Raw genomic sequence first — 17909 nt, 5'->3', positions numbered from 1 at the left:
TCTGTTTGGTAGAAACCCTTTTTTCTTATTGAGTTTCAATTGAGCCCCTATTTTTTCAATCTATGCGAATTGACATGAATTAAACATCAAAACTTGATTTTACATCAATTAAATCCTTGATCTGAACACTTGAAACCTATAAGAAGTTTAATTAAGTCTTTAAATTCAATTAATTCTTTCAATCTTGGTCAAATTGACCTTCAAACTTGTTTGCTCCTTAATCGAATCAAATTAACCTATTAAAAGCTTAATTAAGTTGTTAAACTTAATTAATTATTCTAATTTTGGTAAAGAAAGATTCCAATCTTACTTCAAATTCAGTCTTTCTTCATCCTTTTCCTAAAATATCTTAATTTGGTCATTCTTCTAGTTTCTTGATATTCTGTGGTTTAAAGCTTATCTTCTTATGTCCTGTATTTATTTATTTTTCTGAATGGATAAAAGTAAAGAATAGTAAAATAGTAAAAGGTATATGAGAAGAGATAATTTGGGGATCCAAAATTGAGTTATAACACCAAATATGTTCTTCTATTCTCTTCTTCTTTTTTCATCTTAGTTTTACTTCTTTTTTTATTTTTGTTCTTTTTTTCTCTTCTCAACTTCACTTACGGTGAAATTAAGATAAGGTTTTTTTTCTTCTCTTTTTTGGTGTTGTATGTTGCATTATATTTGTTTTTTATGAATTTTTATTTCTTTTTAGTATGTTGCATGTTGGTTTTGGCAATTATGATGTTTCATTTGGGATTTTGTTTTCTTAGTGTGATCTGTGTGAAATTAGAGTGTTTGTTCATGCTTGATTTTTTCTTTATTGAAGGATTTTTTTTCCTTTTTTTTCCTGGAATTGGGAATTCCTTCTTTTTGTATATTTTATTACTTCTTATTTTGTTTATCTCTACAACCTTTGTCTTTTGTAAATTGCCTTCAATCTTTTTAATTATGTTGTTTCTCAGGAACATTTGTTTCACTAAATATAATACTATACATCTTATTACTTATTTTTATTAATGTTTTAATTTTTAAGTCTATGTTCAATGTTGATAAACCTTTGAGATCTACTTGTTACTTCAGTGCATAGATTGATCTACTTATTTCATTGTACAATAACATAGTTGAATTATCTTCAATTTTCATTAACAATGTAGTTGTATTTGAATCATGTTTTCTACAATAGATTTTAATTGAGATTTAAACTTATATTGAAAAGTTATAAGCTATAGAAATTGAATAAAACCAACTGGTTTATGGCAATCAATTTTAAATTGATGAGTATTTGCAGGTAAACAAGTTTCAAGTAGTCTCCCATATAAGGGAGGTGTTGTCGATTTTTTTAATTAGAAATGTTTTATGGTAGCTTAATCCTTTAATTTATGTATATTCATAGGGGAAAGTCAGTAGCACGTCATATGGACAGGATCACTAGTAATTCTTCTAGCAGTGCTTCTAACGACCATGATTCGTGAGGTGCCAACCAAGAATAGGCACCTGAGGCATGGGCAACCACTCTTGATGCAGGCTTGTTGAGTGAGATGTTGTCATGCTGAGGGGGGTCTCTTAAAAGCGAGATCCATTTACTAGGAAGCACTTTGCCTAATGAAAGCTCAACTACTCAATGTAATTTTGTTTTCCTTTCATGCACTACTAAAAAATAAAGAATAGTTAATAATTTTTGAAAAATTAATTGAAATTAACAAATGCAATTTAGGTTTACAAATATTGAGGTTGCCTGAATGATAACATCGGCGATGAAATCATTGATGTAAGTGCTATTGTTTCAATAGAGTCAGGTTTTCAAAAATCCTGAATGGAAACCTATGATAGATGCATGATTTGAAAAGTTTAAAATTAGTATTAACTCAAACAGTTTTTTTATTATGTTAATCCGGTTAGTTTATTAATATTAATGAAATTATTCCTTTACAAATCTAAACTGAAAAGAAAACTTCTACTGGGATAGATCTGACAATGTTATTGTGAGGAAAGTTTGGGAAAATCATGTTGTAGATAGGTAAGATTGAAATCAAGATAAATATTTTTTATCCAAATATTTAAATTTTATTTTTCATTAATTAACCGATAATTCATTTGTACCAATATTTTTATCCAAATATTTAAATTTTATTTTTTATTTATTAACTGATAATTCATTTATACCATATAGGTTGCGTAATTTTTTATATGAGACGCAGAAAAAAGCCAAAAAAATATGTTAAAGAAAGAGAGCTTCCATGCTGGTAGGACGTGGTGGTTCGGAAGGATTTCAAACCTCCGTACATCTTAGAGGTTGTGTAAGTTGAATATATATATATAGCATGTGATGCCCGAGCATTTTGTACAATGGTCACAATCCAGTGTGGAGAACCAGAACAGACAAATTCACGGTTCCATTACCATGCACATCGGAGGATTCATTCCATTACCATGCACACCGAAGGATCCATTCCATTCGTTTCGCATGAGAAGCAAACGATAAGATTCTCTTTCTAATTACATCTATTTTTTAATTTTTGTTGTATATAAATATGTTTAACTAACAACAGTTTTCTTTTGTAGGCTACTATTCTTGGATACAAACTAAGACCGATGAAGCTTTTTATAGAAATACATGTGCGGAATAATTATCGTCAGAAAGGGGTGCAGCAATTCATGGATAGCTGAGCTCAATACTTCATGGTATGTTGGATTTCAATAATTTAGTTATTATTTTTTGAATTTGATTATTATTTTTTTTCAATATACATATAACATCCGGTTGAAGGAGAGATACGAGGACGATCCTCCAACCCATCCAGAACGCAATCCAAATATGTGGTTGAAGCAAGGTTGTTAAAATCGCGATTCAACTCGTAAAATCATACGTTTTTACGAGTCAATATAAGCTTTACATGTTAAATCGTTCACAAAACTCGAAAATGGGTAAAATCAGGTCAAAATCGGGTAAAATCGGGTGAAATCGCTTAAAATCGCGATTTCACTGCCGATTCAACGAGTTTACCCGCAGGAGATAAAACAGCAATGTTGATGACAGGTGTCAACCGCCTATTGGCTTTAACCGAGCAAAAGTGACAAATTGACAATTGCAAATTCATCGAGGATGCACTATGCAGTCTTCTCTTCACATTTCTGATTTCACCATTCACGTTCAGAACAGAAAAAATCCCTAAATTGAAATCCATAAGCATACCATCAAGCCATGAAGTTTGGAAAAGAATTCAAGACCCACCTAGAAGAAACCCTTCCTGAGTGGAGGGACAAGTTTCTCTGCTACAAGCCCCTCAAGAAACTCCTCAAACAATTACCTTCCACCGTTGATTCTCCATAATTTCTTCACTCTCTGATCATGGAAGAAGACGACTTGTCAGTCCTTCACAAATCACTCTTCGAAGACAAACTCTCTGCCACCGATCTCTTCTTACAAAAACTCCGTTCTGATACTTCCATCAAGTCAGCCCTCCAACGATTCTACTCGATTCTAAAACGCGGCGTTTCACTGATCGATGATGATGCTAATAATAGTGAACGCAAGTTAGGGTTTCAATTATGGACCGATTCGCAAATTCAATCTGTCGTTTCACTCGGTATCGCCATCGTTTCGTCTTCTAGATCTCTGTCAGGTTGTCTTTTTTACTCGATTTCCACTTTTATTTATTGATAATTTCTTTTAATTCATTTTTCTGTATGGTTGAATTTTAATTAGCAGTTCAGTAGTTAACTTGCTAATAATTTCGATTTTATTTTATTTATTGATAATTTTTTAATTCGCTTTTTTTTTTGTATGGTTGAATTTTAATTAGCAGTTTAGTAGTTAACTTGTTCAGTTTTTTTTTTTTCTAAATATTAATTTTCAACTCCATCCACACCCTCCTCCGCTCACTGGTGATGTTCATGGTAATACGAATAGGCCTTTGGTGGATTTGCAAGAATGGTTTGTTAGAATTCTTAGTGAAGAGCTTGACAAGTTCAATGATTTCTATGTTGATAAAGAAGAAGACTTTGTTATACGCCTTCAGGTTTCTTTCTTGATTTTTCTTTTCTTTCTTTGTTTTACATGTTTATAGCTTTGTGCATATGAGTTTTTAATTTCGAGGCTTTTGTTTATTATAGCTCTGGGAATTTTGATGGTGGCTTTTAAGGTTTTTTCTATATGCATGTCTTGTAAATCCGAACTCATAGGTCTGGTTTAAGGGTTTTGTAAGTTTTTGAATAATCAGGAGAGGAGTAGAATGGAGGAGACATCGTGACTTCATTGGAACAGGAGAATAGTGGGATGTCAAGGAAAAAAGACGCATAAAAGTGGCTTTCCTTTCCCTGGTAGTGCTGGGTGGTGTTGTCAGATAGTATGTGAAGAGGAGATTGTCGATGGGATTGGAGGGACTTGATAAAGTTAAGAATAACTTTTCCAGTTTGTGGAACTTGCTGAAGTAGAGCAGAGTATTTTGTAGTATAGTTATAAGGCCAACCATCGTCAATTATAGCTGACAATGGGATTGTTGGAAGTCAGTTGAGGGAATTGAGGATGCTGAAATGAGGATATTGAAATGAAATGCCAGGTCATCAATATATGAGAATTCTTGGGTTGTAACTTCTGATGAATGGATTCTGTCTATTATTTGTAATTTGGATGAATGGATTCGACGAATGAATTCTGTCTATTATTTGTAATTTGGATGAATGGATTCTGTCTATTATTTTCTGATTGGATAATAATATAGAAGATGGGCTGTTATGTATTATGTTTTTTTTTTAACAAAAATTTAATTACAATTATAAAATGTTTGGATTGATTACAAGGCTAATTTGAATTGATTCTGGAATTTTTATTTGAAGCATGAATTTTTTTAATATATTTTAAAATTCCTTACGATTTTACGATTTTACGATCCGTTTTTACGATCCGAGTTTGTTTTGCATTTTCCATGCCGTGTTAAAATCGTGATTTTAACAACCTTGGGTTGAAGATAAGATTGTTTGGTGGACCCGATATAAATATAACACTCAGTTAAAGAAGAGATACAATGACAATCCTTTGACCCATCCGGAACTCGATCCAGATTTGTGGTTGAAGGCAGGATTGTCTAGTGGACCTGATAGAAATCAGGTGTATGATATCTCAAACACTATGGTCGAGGACTTACAGACAACCCAAAGTGTTTCAATCGTTGGATGCTCACAATCAGTTCTGAGCACTCAAACTCTAGAGTTCGAGTCAATTTTAAACCAACGAGTTGAATCTCGGATGACCCATCTTATTGCTGAGACAAAATGACTTGGTGTTGAGACGACTGTACTCCACCGATTGTACATGGAGCTGAAATCACAGACGGGTGGTAAATGTGTTCCCCTTATTAGCTCCATGGTCCTGCGAAAGACCCATCTCCTTCTCCTCCTCCTCCTCCTCATTCAACCCCTCTATTCTAGATAAATTGTATTTGAACTTATAAATTTTAAAACTTGTAATAAATATTTGATTTTTAATTTAATTTAATTATTTTCTACTCTATTTAATAGCTTTTTTTAAAAAAAATTAAACAATTACTAATGGTATTACCAATGGATTAAGTTTGTCGGTATATTCCAGAGAATCAGAAAATAATTACTGCAAATACCACTATCACTATTTAATCACTGACAGTTTCCTTATATTGGTTGCATTACGTTGGTAACATTAAAAAAATCACTGATAAAATTACATATGATATTTTTATCGGTGATATGTCATATTAACCGTTGGAAATATTGACGAATTAAAGTGGATAGTTTTTTTTTATGTGTTTTTTTTATCTGTAAATCCATTAGTGATTTTATTATCGACGAACTCACCGATATAATAAGAATCACCGAAGATAATTTTTTGAATGAACTGTAAGTGTTTATGAGCCCGTCGGTACAAGTTGCGCCAACAGACATAATATCTAATTATCGACCGAATATTCTATAGAAAATTGAAAAATTCTAGTAGGGTGAATCCAGCCCATTTTATGACTTGAGTCTATGTTTTTTCCTTATTTCTTTAAAATATGTTAACAACACCTGTGTATTCTTATTTTATATTAAAAATAAATTTGATATGGGCAACAATATAGTGCGGGAAACCAATCTTGTTTCTACTCTTAGAGAACCGAACCAATATAAAAGCCTAATTGGGACCTAGTGCACCAACCAGAAAATTTTGGCTCCCGTGATCCGTCTGTGTTATAAGAACAAAGTTTCTGGTTTGTAAAGAGCAGGAGATTGAAAATTTGAAATACAGATCAATTGGATCAAACAATATGGGCTGGGCTGGGCTGGCTCTTCTTAAACTGCCCGTAGGCCTGCTGTGCAAGAATTTTGAGCCTGAAATGACTTAACAATCAATTCTCTCTTTCTCCTGAGTGCTGAGGGCGCCGCCAAGTCTGGTTTTTCAGAAATCTAGCACTGTCAGATCAGATCAATCCTATACATGTAATACGCCTCTGCATCCACCAAAGAATTACGGTCTTAATATGTGTAAATGCATACCATTAGTCTATTAGCGCCCGTTGGTGATTATGCTCCCTATGACAGCATTTGTATCTAGTATAATGTTCGGGTATAGTTTATTAATTACACTATAAATTTTATCAACATCGACGTGCACTATGTACTACTATAGTATGCCTGGTCAGCCCCTTTTTTTTTTTTTTTTTTTTTTGGGTTCTACAACAATTATTTATTTCGCTCACTTCAATTTTTTTTTTTCAATTATATCCTCTCATGCTATACTCACACATTTTTAAACTTCGTAAGTTGATTCATCTTGTATGCTACATCGTATTTGCAAAATTGATAAATGTTCAGGCGTTAAATTGTTGCTAGAATTTAAAAGAAAAAAAGGATTTTTCATTATCAATTTTAAAAAATTAAAACAATAGGGAACAGGTTTGACAAATAAACAAAACAACTCTTTTTACTATTCATGGGGTGTGGAAAACCATGTTTTGATCCCTCAAACCTTTATGTTTTTCATTTATAATCCTTGGTTTTTGGAGTTTTATGTTTTAGTCCTAAATTTCATTTGTTTTACGTTTCATTCTCTAGAATTTAATAGAAAAGAGACTTGATGAAAAGTGAAAGAGAAGAGAAGGTGGTCGGTTGGTCACATTAAAAAAAAAAAAAACTAAATTTGTGTCAATGGGTTCCTCTTTTGCCAAGAGAGGTGGTTTTTTAACTTTCTTCTCGCTAAAAAAATTTATCAGTGTTAAAAAAGAATTTTTGTTTAGTTTAAATATGTTTCTTTTTTCTCTTATCAATTTAGGGGTTTCTCTAAGGTTGTGAATTTTATTATTATTATTATTATTGAGATTCTTAAGGAGTTTATTAAGTTTGTTTAGATAAAATAGGTTGAAAATGAGATTTTGGATCCCAAAAATCTAGAACCTGACTTTTTAGTCACTTCTTTGATAATTAAGATCTGAACTAGATGACACTTTATGGACGACACATTATAAATTTTATTTCAATTTGTTTTTAAAAATAAAAAGGCAGATGATATTATTCATTTTTAAACATAAAAAAAAAAAAAAGACCAGGTGTGGGCCTAGCTTTGTAGACCTATATGTGCCCAACCTTCTTTCTATTTAAGGTAGGTACTTAAGCCCAATCTCCTAGACAGATCTAGAGTGAAATGCATTGTAAATAAAAAAAAATTAACATTGTAAATATTATTTAATTTTGCTATAGTTTTTAAATAATATTATAGGTTTTTATGAGAATATTAATATATTTTTTTAATTATTATATACCTAATATACAAAAAACAAAATTAAAGATATGCTCATGAATATTCAATGAAAATAATTTTTTTAAAATTTTTAATAGATTTTATCACATTAATTAATTTTATTTTCCTTCAATCACGTTCTTAAAATTAAGATATTATTTTAATATATTAAAAAAAACTTGATTTTGAGATCATAATATTTTTTTATTTAATAAACAATACTTCCAATTAAAAAACATGCTTTATTAAATAATAAAGAGATGCATTAAAAAGAAAATGAAGTTTGAATTTAAGAGATATATTTTTCATACTTATTTCAAATAATTGAGATTTTTACCAAACTTTTATTTTAATTATTGTTACCTTTTATTCAAAAAACATGTTGCTATTAAAAAATTATGTCATCCTTTTTAAAAAGATTAGGCTTTTTTATGATATTATTATCAATTACTTTATGGATAATTATATATTACCATGATATACAGAATTATTAAGATAATAGGAATAGGTTTTCAGAATATATATATATTTTTATCATTGTTGCCTTTTATTCAATGAACTATGCTAATTATAAAAAAATCCATTTATTTTAAAAACAAAAAATTACATGAATCAGAAAATATATTTTTTATGAAAAAGATATATTTTTTCTTCATAATTATATTTATTATCTTTACTGTAAATGTTTTTTTATTGTATAATTAAATAAAAAGTTGTTTATAAAAAATAAAGTTATTAAATCCGGTCAATCCAATAACTTAGATCATGAGTCGAACAGGATAACCTGAGCTAACCCAAATGAATCCAAAACATTATTGACTCAATATTAAAAAATAAATTATAACTACTTCGTCTTAAATTTTTTCTTCTAACTCTGGGATGCAAAGATGGGTCATCATAATAACAAATCACTAGTATCAACAGTAATGATATTGAGCATCTTGTTCACAGCTCAGTAGAAGTAAAGTTGAAGAGTTTGCCGTTTCTCTCTGTTTTTTTTCTTTTTCTTTTTCTTTTTTTTTAATGTTTTTCAGGTGTTCAATTATGCTGCGTCTGAAAACACGGTTATACCCGCGTTTTCAAAAACTTTAATTTAATTGTTTTTGTTAAAAAATATTTTTTTTTGTTTTAGATTGTTTTGATGCGCTGATCTCAAAAATAATTTTTAAAAAATAAAAAATATTATTTTAATATATTTTAATATAAAAAATATTTTAAAAAATAATCACAAATATACTTTCAGTAGTAACGTATCTCAAGTTAAAAACACGGTTTTGTTAAGGGGTGTGTCTCTTCTTTGAATAGTCAAGTCAATCTATGTAGTCAATGCTAAGTTAACCTCCTTGGTTCAGTTGAAATGGAGCAATGGACGACTCACCAAAATCGTTGGGTCGAGTTAACACCTACTACTTTATTTTAGTTCAAAGAGTATGCCTCCTTGGTTCAGTATATATTGATCCCTTAAGTTTTTTACATTTATTTGGTCCTTCTAATTTTAGATGTTTACATATTAGTTTTAAATCTTTAATGTCATTGCATTTCAGTCCCTGCATATCAATTGATGAGAGAGACAGTCACAAAAAAAATAAAAGAATGAGTAGAGAGAAGAATTTTGAATGGTTATATATATATATATATAAAGTCAATCTTGGTGTCAATATCGAAAAAATTCGATCGAGCACATAAATATTTTTTATTTTAGTTTAATTTATTTTTTAATTATTAAAAGGTTTTTTAAGACAAAAATAAATTTATTAGGGTTTATATAATATTTTAAATAAAAATAGATTAAAATTTTGGTCAGGGCTCTGCTTTATTGGTCACTTAAACTGACTGAAAAATGCACTTATCTTGAATAAAACAGAAATCCATGCGCATAGGCTTGACTTTGTAAGCCTAGATGTACTTGGGTTTCTTTTTTTTTTAGATTAGGTGTGTGAGCTAGACCTTCTAAGCCCAACAACGTGTCCAAGATATTTTTTAAAATGCCCCTCACTGTTTTTTTTACTTTTTAATTAATTTCTTTATTTTAAAATAAAATTATTAAAATGATATTTCAAAAATTATCCAATTATGCTATAATTTTTAAATAAAATTTTTGCTTTTTTATGGTAATATTGGAGATTGTTTTATGAGTAATTATATATGAAACTAATTTATATAACTTTTGTAAAATCTTGTTCATGAATATTCAATAAAAATAAAATATCTATTTTGTTATCTTTTATTGTAATATTTTTACATAATTATTTCAAATTAATTATTACTTTATTTTTTTATACAATCATGTAAAAATTATCTAGTCATGATAAGGTTTTATTACAAAAACATGCTCTTGATAAATAAAAATAAACATGTTTATATAAAAAAAATTACATGAATACAAATATAATTTGAATTAAAATATATAATTTTTACTTGAGAATTTAAATCATTGAAATCCTTACACATATTTATTTTAATTTATGAAAAATAAAAATAGATTTTTAACATAGACTTGCAGCATCGTGTTGAAATAATGAGTTGATTTAAAAGTCTTTTACCTGTGATCGCTTTTTTTTTTTTCAGTTCCAAATTTGGATGTTTGTGGCTGCCAATTGGTCAAAGTTGAAGTCTTAATGAGAGTTTTTCCATTCCCACCAAAAACTATTAAACTGTCTTAATGAAGTCTTTTCATAAGTAAATAAATAAATCTTTCTATATTTTAAAAATATAATAGAATGACTAAACTACCTTTAAAAATTAAAAAACAAATTGGAATCTAGATGCTTTTTTATATTTTTATATTAGTTTTTTTTTATTAAGTTGGTTGAAGGACAATTTGGTATTTTTAAAAATAAAAAATATAATAAAAAATAAAAAATAGTTGGTACATGCAACACATGCTCCAATGTGTAAGAGGCGTCTACACTTTTCAGGTAGTGCCTCCTGGTGACCAAAAGTTCCATTTCATCGTGTTGATGGGATCGTCATGACACCTTCTTCATGGTAGGGTGGCATGTGGTGGTGGTGCTGTGATGATTTTATCTTCAACTGTGTTTTTCCCCTATTTTTTCTCTTCTCTCTTCGAAATTCGTGTTAGCCATTTAAAATTTCAAAGTTGTTCTCTTATTGATTAAGATTTTAACTTTGATTCTTATTATTTTGACTTCAAATTTTTGTTGTGTTTTTTTTGTAAAATTTTAATTTGTTTTCAATCTCAATTTATGATATGCTATTTTTTTTTTAATTTGGTCCTCATTTCTTTATTGTTTTTTTTTCTTTTGTTAAATTGATTTTTCTTTTTATTTCACCCTTCAATAAAAAAATTATACTTGCCCTCTAATTTATTTTTCATTTCAATTTTGATCCTTATTATTTTAATTGTTATTTTTTGTTTTGGATCCTTTAGTATAATTGGTTTGCTTTTCAATTTTATCCTTCAAGATTTGATTGATTGAGAATTGAGTTTCGTGGTTTTTCCATATAGAATGCTTCAAATCTAACGACTCAGGTCATGAGTTTAAAACGTTAATATTGGTTGACATTTTTTTTTACTTAATTTCTTTTTAGGTGTCATCATTCGATGTTGATTTTTTTTTAATGAGCTTTGTTTTTTTTCTATTGGATTATCCCAATCTGATGACTAGGGTTGCGGGTTTAACGGGTTAACCTAGGCAGACTCAGTCCTTATTACACGAGTTACAGGTTTGTAATGCTAACTTTGGTTGACTTGAGCTTTTTTTTTATTATTTTTTTAACATAATTTTGTCATTTCATATTTAATTGGATGATAATTGAGGTACATCATTTAAAAAGAAAATGTTTTTTTTACCAGCTTATTGTAATCACTTTATTTTGTCTATTTATTATTGTTGTTTTTTTTATCTAATTAAAATAAAATCAATTTATTTGATATAGTCGGATGAACATAAAATTTTCTTCATTCTTTTAAACTTCTTAGCAATACTTAAATATCAATGTTTTCATGAGAAAAAATAATTCAGCAAAACTCGGGTACACATCTAGTAAAAGCAGATGGCGACATCAAAAGAAACGTATATCTAATGCCGTGAAGAATGGTTTTGGCAGTAGTGGCCAAATTACAGCATAAGCATTCCACAGAGACTTTTACCAAGTCATTGCCTGTTTCTTATTCTTCTCATTAATTTCCAAAAACCCCTGCGAAGCACAGAAGATAAGAGACTCGGGTTCGCGTTCCTCTTCTGAAGGCGAAAACATGCAGTGCCTTGGGTCTTTGCTGGCATTTCAAAGGCATCTGTTGCAACTTCCATGACTCATATCTTTGGTCATGAGTTTGTTTTTATGACTGGTGCTCAAATTACCATGGAAAGCATTTAGAATTGCAAAAGTGGAGAAGTCATTTTAGGATCAATATCAGTGATTACTTTGTAGAAAATGTCTGCAAAAGGTATCATTAGCTATCACAAGAAACAAAATGAAAATAGCATCACTTGGTTTGGGAGGAGGATGATGATGATGATGATAGGGAGTTTAAGACATTTTTCTCCAGCAATTAAACATATAATTTTCAGTCTCCTAGTAAGGTAAAGTACACTCTCAGTTTTCCCAACCAACTTTCAACTCTTTACCGTGGAATCCGAGATCCATTTCATTATTTGAAGTCCAAAATATTCCAGCCGCGCAACAATATTTGAGTCTCTTATGATGTTCTGCTAGTGACGCATATACATATATATAGCTAGGTGTTGACCTCAAAATCATGTTGTGTGGGCAAGACTTTTGTCAACCACCCGTATATATATGTACGCGTAGCACCACCTTACCTAGCTGGGAAGCACCATCGAAATGAAGAAACTTCCTAGTGTAGATTAACATGATTGAGATTGCAACTAATTTTGTCTATGCTTACCAGTACGATTACTGTGGAGACTCTAATGATTTTATTTTGTTGGTGTTGTAAAGAACAGTCTCGAACTTGGGAGGCTGTTTGAAGAGTGGAAGATTTGTAGGCATGTCAATAGAGACCGTCATGAGGATAATGATGACTTGGTAGGCTATCATCACCATTCACCATGGAATTGAGCCATAATTTCTGTCTTTTCAATTGGTATCATCATCCTTGTTTCGCACATGGACCATAATATTGGTCATCAAATTTTGATGGTATGATGATGATGATGATGATATAGATATGGGCATCTATTTTCACTCCACATCTCACAATCTTTTCTGGGTTCCAATATTCCATACATTGAACTTATCATCAGTATTTACATCTATGAACTGTTCTTTTTGGGAACAAGATTCCCACAAGAAAACAAAACCATAACGATCTCTATACTGTGTACATGTAGCATTGCAGATAAGCATCATCAATCCATGTTCTTGCTTATTATTTTGAGAGAAATTAATAGTGATGAATCATGATCATCAACTTGAAACCTCGTCTAAGAGCTTATACCTTCTCACCTTATTTCTAAACACTTGTTTTGTGAACCCATTGTTTGACATCTCCTCGGATCTTGTCCTTCTAAGCTTCTCCTCCAATTTGCCATTTGTGATTAGTCTCCTTCGGGTTGATGGTGATCTCTCTGGCGACCTTTGTTTCTTGATGGGGCTATTGATTTGCAACCGCAAAGTTCCTCTATGGTTCTTTGACGGGCCTGCTTGATTGTCACCGTTCTTTTTCTTGTTGTTCCTGCTGTCATCTTCGCTGTTATTTTTATTTGATGATGAAGAATTTGAAGAATTCTGTGATTTTTCTTTGGTGTCATGGCTCAGACACCAATTGCAGACTTGGTAAGACTCTGCTTTTGGATACAGGTTGCTACAATATCTGTGGGAAATTAGGCAAGGAGCTCGATTTGAGAATCCCCAGATTGATAAATCTTGATCTTGACAAATAGATAAAATTCAGGAAAGAGTAGAAGGGTTTTTTTTTTTTTTTTAATTTTAATAAAAGGGTACCTGTGTTGAGATCTGAATTGGCAGACTTTGCACTGGAAAAGCTCATGAGGAAGACCACAGTCGCCACACATGCAACATTCAGGGCTTGATTGCGATGACGAAGTACCTCCTTTGCTTGCTGTCATGCTTGTGAAGGGAATTAATTAGAGGTGATGGGTTAGGCAGAAGTGCCACAAACCACCGCAGGCATCAAACATGAGTGAGGGGGGGAGGGAGGGTCTTTTATTGCACACGTTAATATCTGGATTATCTTTTTAAGGTGTCGTCCCGTGTTTGAAAAGTAATATATTAATTTCACATCCCTCCCTTGGAAAGATATAATTATTGAGGTTGCGGGCTGATAACAACATTCTCTTTCCAGCAGTTTATTATTGATGCCCTTTTCTTTTTTTCAAAATAAGATAAGAGGATGGCAGATGATCCAATTCTCACGCTGTGAGGACCTACAGGTGTTGGTCAACAGAAAGTGAGGCCGAGAAAAGAAATAAAACAATTGTGCTAGTCTTCATTTCCCACGTCAAGAAAGCACTCGTTCTTTCGCTCTAGTCATCGGACGCACGCGAAGAAGTTGATTTTGGAGTTGTGCTTAAGATTGGCTGGCACCGGTGTGCTTCCTTCCAAGATCTCATCTTCAACTTTCTTACTTGCATGTATAACAATAAAAATTCAAGGAGAAAGGGAAATTAATTGGCGATCTTGAATTGCGAAGCCACATGCTCAATGCTTGCACGTGAAGGGTATCTTGTTGATGTTCTTACATCAAATCCTAGGCAAATTCTTTCATTTTGAGATCAAGTCATCTCTGAATCCCCACCGTGTGCGTAAGGGATACCCTCATCCTCATGAGACGCCACCAAATGGTTACTTGCACACTAAGTACACGGTACATTATTTTCCAGACTAGCCCGTATCAATTTTTTTTTTATTTTATTAATATGAGTATTCGAGTTAGTTGATTGGTGTATATTTTAATTAATTTCACAAGTCTTGAAATTAATGATTATATAACTCTCTATTAATCTTAATATTCATAGAATTCAAACTACTAACGTCTGAAAAAATAAATTTAAAACCCAAACCATTAATCTTTACCCTTCAAAGTTTCCAATATCATTTTTCTTTTCTCGGTTAGTGTGTGAGACCCACACGGAGCTCTAGCTCGAATGCAGGGCTCCAAGTCCAAAGTTTTCCCCATTTTATACGCCTCCTTGCTGAGTTGAAAGAAAACAGGGGACCCTTAAGATTCCTGGAATCACTAATCAGGTTGAATCCTTTTTACACCAATTAATTTTAAGCACCAACGGCAAGAGATTCTTAATGCGTGCCCACAAGAAAACCACAATGAACAAACATGAAAGCATCACCAAAACTCAAAATGAGATTGTTCTCTTTGCAATTTACATACGACCCCTCCCTGGTCCCCTCTAATATATTGAAATGTCAACGTTTTGGTTGAGGCAAGGCCACATGTGCAGCACGCCATTTTCGGGGAAGAAGGTAACATCTAGACTTCTGTTAATTAATTATAGAATAAACTAAAACTATAACATCACAAAATACTATTTATTTCAATAATATTTTTTTTTCTTCTAAATCTATATTTCTTTTCCTAACCTCAAACTTCAACATTTAATTTATTAGAAATTAGCCTTTATAATTTATTGTGGTTTGCTTTATACATGGTTAGATCGGTCTCATAACCTATATCACAGATTTGACAGGTTAACTTGAATTTTTTTTATCTTTCTAATTGATATTGTTTTTTAATTTTATCCTTCAACATTGAATTGATTATGAATTAGGCTTCATGATTTATTTAAAGTTATTATAGTATTATGACTTAAGTCAAATATTTTTCAGGTTAACGCGAGTAAACTCAGATCATTTTATTGTATCCTTTAAAAAAAGGCACTAATAATGAGTAGTGTGTCCATTATTTTTGAAAAACAAAAACATTTAGGTCTTCAATCTTTAAAAATAATACAATTTAGGTCCCTTTAAACTTTGAAAATTTCATTTTGGTACAAAAATTCATTTTAATTATTTTTCAGTCCCTAACTAGAGACAGAGAGAGATTGTTGAATTCCGATGATGAGAGAGAAAACCACCATTAATGCCATTGTTTTACCACCAAAATGGTTCTTCTTTGTGTCCACGTGTTTCATGCGACGAGAGTGGTTTGGTGATAGTTATTTGGAACCTCAATGTTGCTTTAAAAAATAGATTTAAGTCGAGGAAAACAAATCTAACCCAATTTGATTTCGGGTTTTTTAAACTTTTTTTGATTTTTTTAAACTTTTTGTATTGGTAATGATTTTCTAGGTTGAAATGACTTAAAATCAGTTTTTTAGATTTTAAAAAACTTTGCCCTGATTTTCTTGTCACCATAGTGGTGGCTAAAATTTAGACTCACAGACGAAACATCATCTGCATCAACATGTGACATGTTGTCTACTTTTTTTTTAAAAAACAATATTGTCGTCCGTCCTTTTAAAAAATAAAAAGAATTTAAAACCAAACCCAGACGTGCGAGCCTAGGTTTGAAGGCTCACCCACACACTTAGGCTTTTTTTGGACCTTTTTGTTTTTGTTTTTAATTTTTTAATTTTACATTTAGGTTGAATATATTGAGTCTAGTTGAGTCCCTGACCCAGATCATAGGTTTGACGGGTTAAGCCACAGTGCTTGAGCTATTTTTTTCTTCTAATTATGTTTTTTTTTATATTTGTACTTTTTAAAAATGTCTTATTTTTAAATAATTTTTGTTTCAATTCGTATCCCTCATGTGTGATTTATTTTTGTCTTATTTAACCTTTTCTGAATTGATATATTTTTTAATTATTTCTTGTGTATTTAATTTTTGAAGAAATTATTCTAATTCACCTATAATTTTTTTTCATCTTTTACATAGATGAACTTTATTTTTTAACATAAAAGATATTTATTTTTAGATAATATTTCTAATAGGTTCATCCTTGCATAATACTTTATTTTATTTTATTTTATTCAATTAATTTCATGTAGGTGTATATTTCTCTTATTGTTTGGTTGGATAAAAAAAATAATTTTAATAAATAAATTCAGCAAACACAACATGGTAAATATCCTATAATTCTCTATATCTATCTCTTGATTTTTCCAGTATCATTTTTAGTTATTGTTAATAAATTTTTTTTGTCATTTATACACATATTTGTTTTTATTTATTTAATTAGATACGTGTATAAACTTTATAATTTACACTTATGATTTTTTAATGTAAAAAACATATTGAAAAAGCTCGCATATCTATTTTTTTTGTTGAAAAAAAGGTTCAATTCTCAACAAAACACGGGTCAGATAACTAGTCTTTTCTCTTCAACACATAACATAACATTAACATAATATTTTTTATGCACAACAACAACAACAACAACAATAAAAACAATAATAATAATAAAAAAAAGACATGTAGGCAGGCCAAAAGTAAGCCGTCTAGCTGTCCTATGGTGATTAGTGCTCCCCAATTGAAAATATAAGGATTTTTTATGTTATTTTTTCCAATGTAGGCAACGTAAAAGTTTAAGGTTGTTTGGGATAACTTCTATTTTTGTTTTTAGATACTTTTTAAAAGTGTTTTTATTCAAAAAAAATATTAAATTGATGTTTTTAGTGTTCTTCGATAGTTTTGATGTGCTTAAAAATCTTTTAAAAAATTATTTTAATGTATTTTCAAGTGAAAAACTATTTTGAAAAGCACTCTAAAACACATTCTCAAAATCCTCTTAGCTGACCATCTCACTCGACTCTAGTATCCGAGCAATGATTTATTTATTTTAAAGACCATTAAAAAAATAAAAAAAGGATCAATGTTTTTCTATAGATACTAACTCATTACATTATGCATTTGAATAGTGTAATGTTGAGTTTACCCTTATAAGAAAATCATTGGACTGCCTAGTGGAGAAAATACGGTCTTTTCACAAGGTCCAGTGGTCATTATCAAATTAATTATGGATAACTCGGTCTTTTATATTTTTAGAGCACAATAAAATAACTAAATTCCTCTTAATTTTTTTTTTATTTAACTAGTGTCTAGGGCCTTTTCTAATTTTTACTTTTTTAAAGCGCAATAAAATGACTAAATTACTCTTAAAAGAAAATTTTTTTTAATTGGCATCCAGGAGCTCTTCTATATTTTCATTCTGATTTTTAAGTTATAATCAAGTTAACTAAGATGAAATTTGATATTTTAATAAATATA

At 30.4% G+C, this 17909-nt stretch overlaps 1 protein-coding gene across 1 annotated transcript; it reads right to left on the bottom strand.

Moving 5' to 3' along the window:
* Positions 1 to 12924: 12924 nt before the first annotated feature.
* On the bottom strand, positions 12925 to 14099 carry LOC7468870 (uncharacterized). The gene is made up of 2 exons (XM_002306514.4): positions 13667 to 14099; positions 12925 to 13535 (listed from the first exon to the last, which is right to left on the bottom strand). The coding sequence occupies exons 1-2, from the start codon at positions 13789 to 13791 to the stop codon at positions 13130 to 13132; spliced, it is 531 nt and encodes a 176-aa protein (XP_002306550.1). The 5' UTR covers positions 13792 to 14099; the 3' UTR covers positions 12925 to 13129.
* Between the last annotated feature and the right edge of the window lie 3810 nt (positions 14100 to 17909).

The sequence above is a fragment of the Populus trichocarpa genome, chromosome 5 (assembly GCF_000002775.5).
Source record: "Populus trichocarpa isolate Nisqually-1 chromosome 5, P.trichocarpa_v4.1, whole genome shotgun sequence".
Lineage (NCBI taxonomy): Eukaryota > Viridiplantae > Streptophyta > Magnoliopsida > Malpighiales > Salicaceae > Populus > Populus trichocarpa.
The sequence above is the reverse complement of the archived record's forward strand: the minus strand, read 5'-3'. Positions and strand labels throughout refer to the sequence as shown.

Coding starts and splice junctions, on each gene's coding strand:
- LOC7468870 (XM_002306514.4), bottom strand. CDS start 13,791: ATGACAGCAAGCAAAGGAGGTACTTCGTCATCGCAATCAAGCCCTGAA. Junction 13,536..13,666: donor CAATTCAGATCTCAACACAG/GTACCCTTTTAT, acceptor AATTTCCCACAG/ATATTGTAGCAACCTGTATC.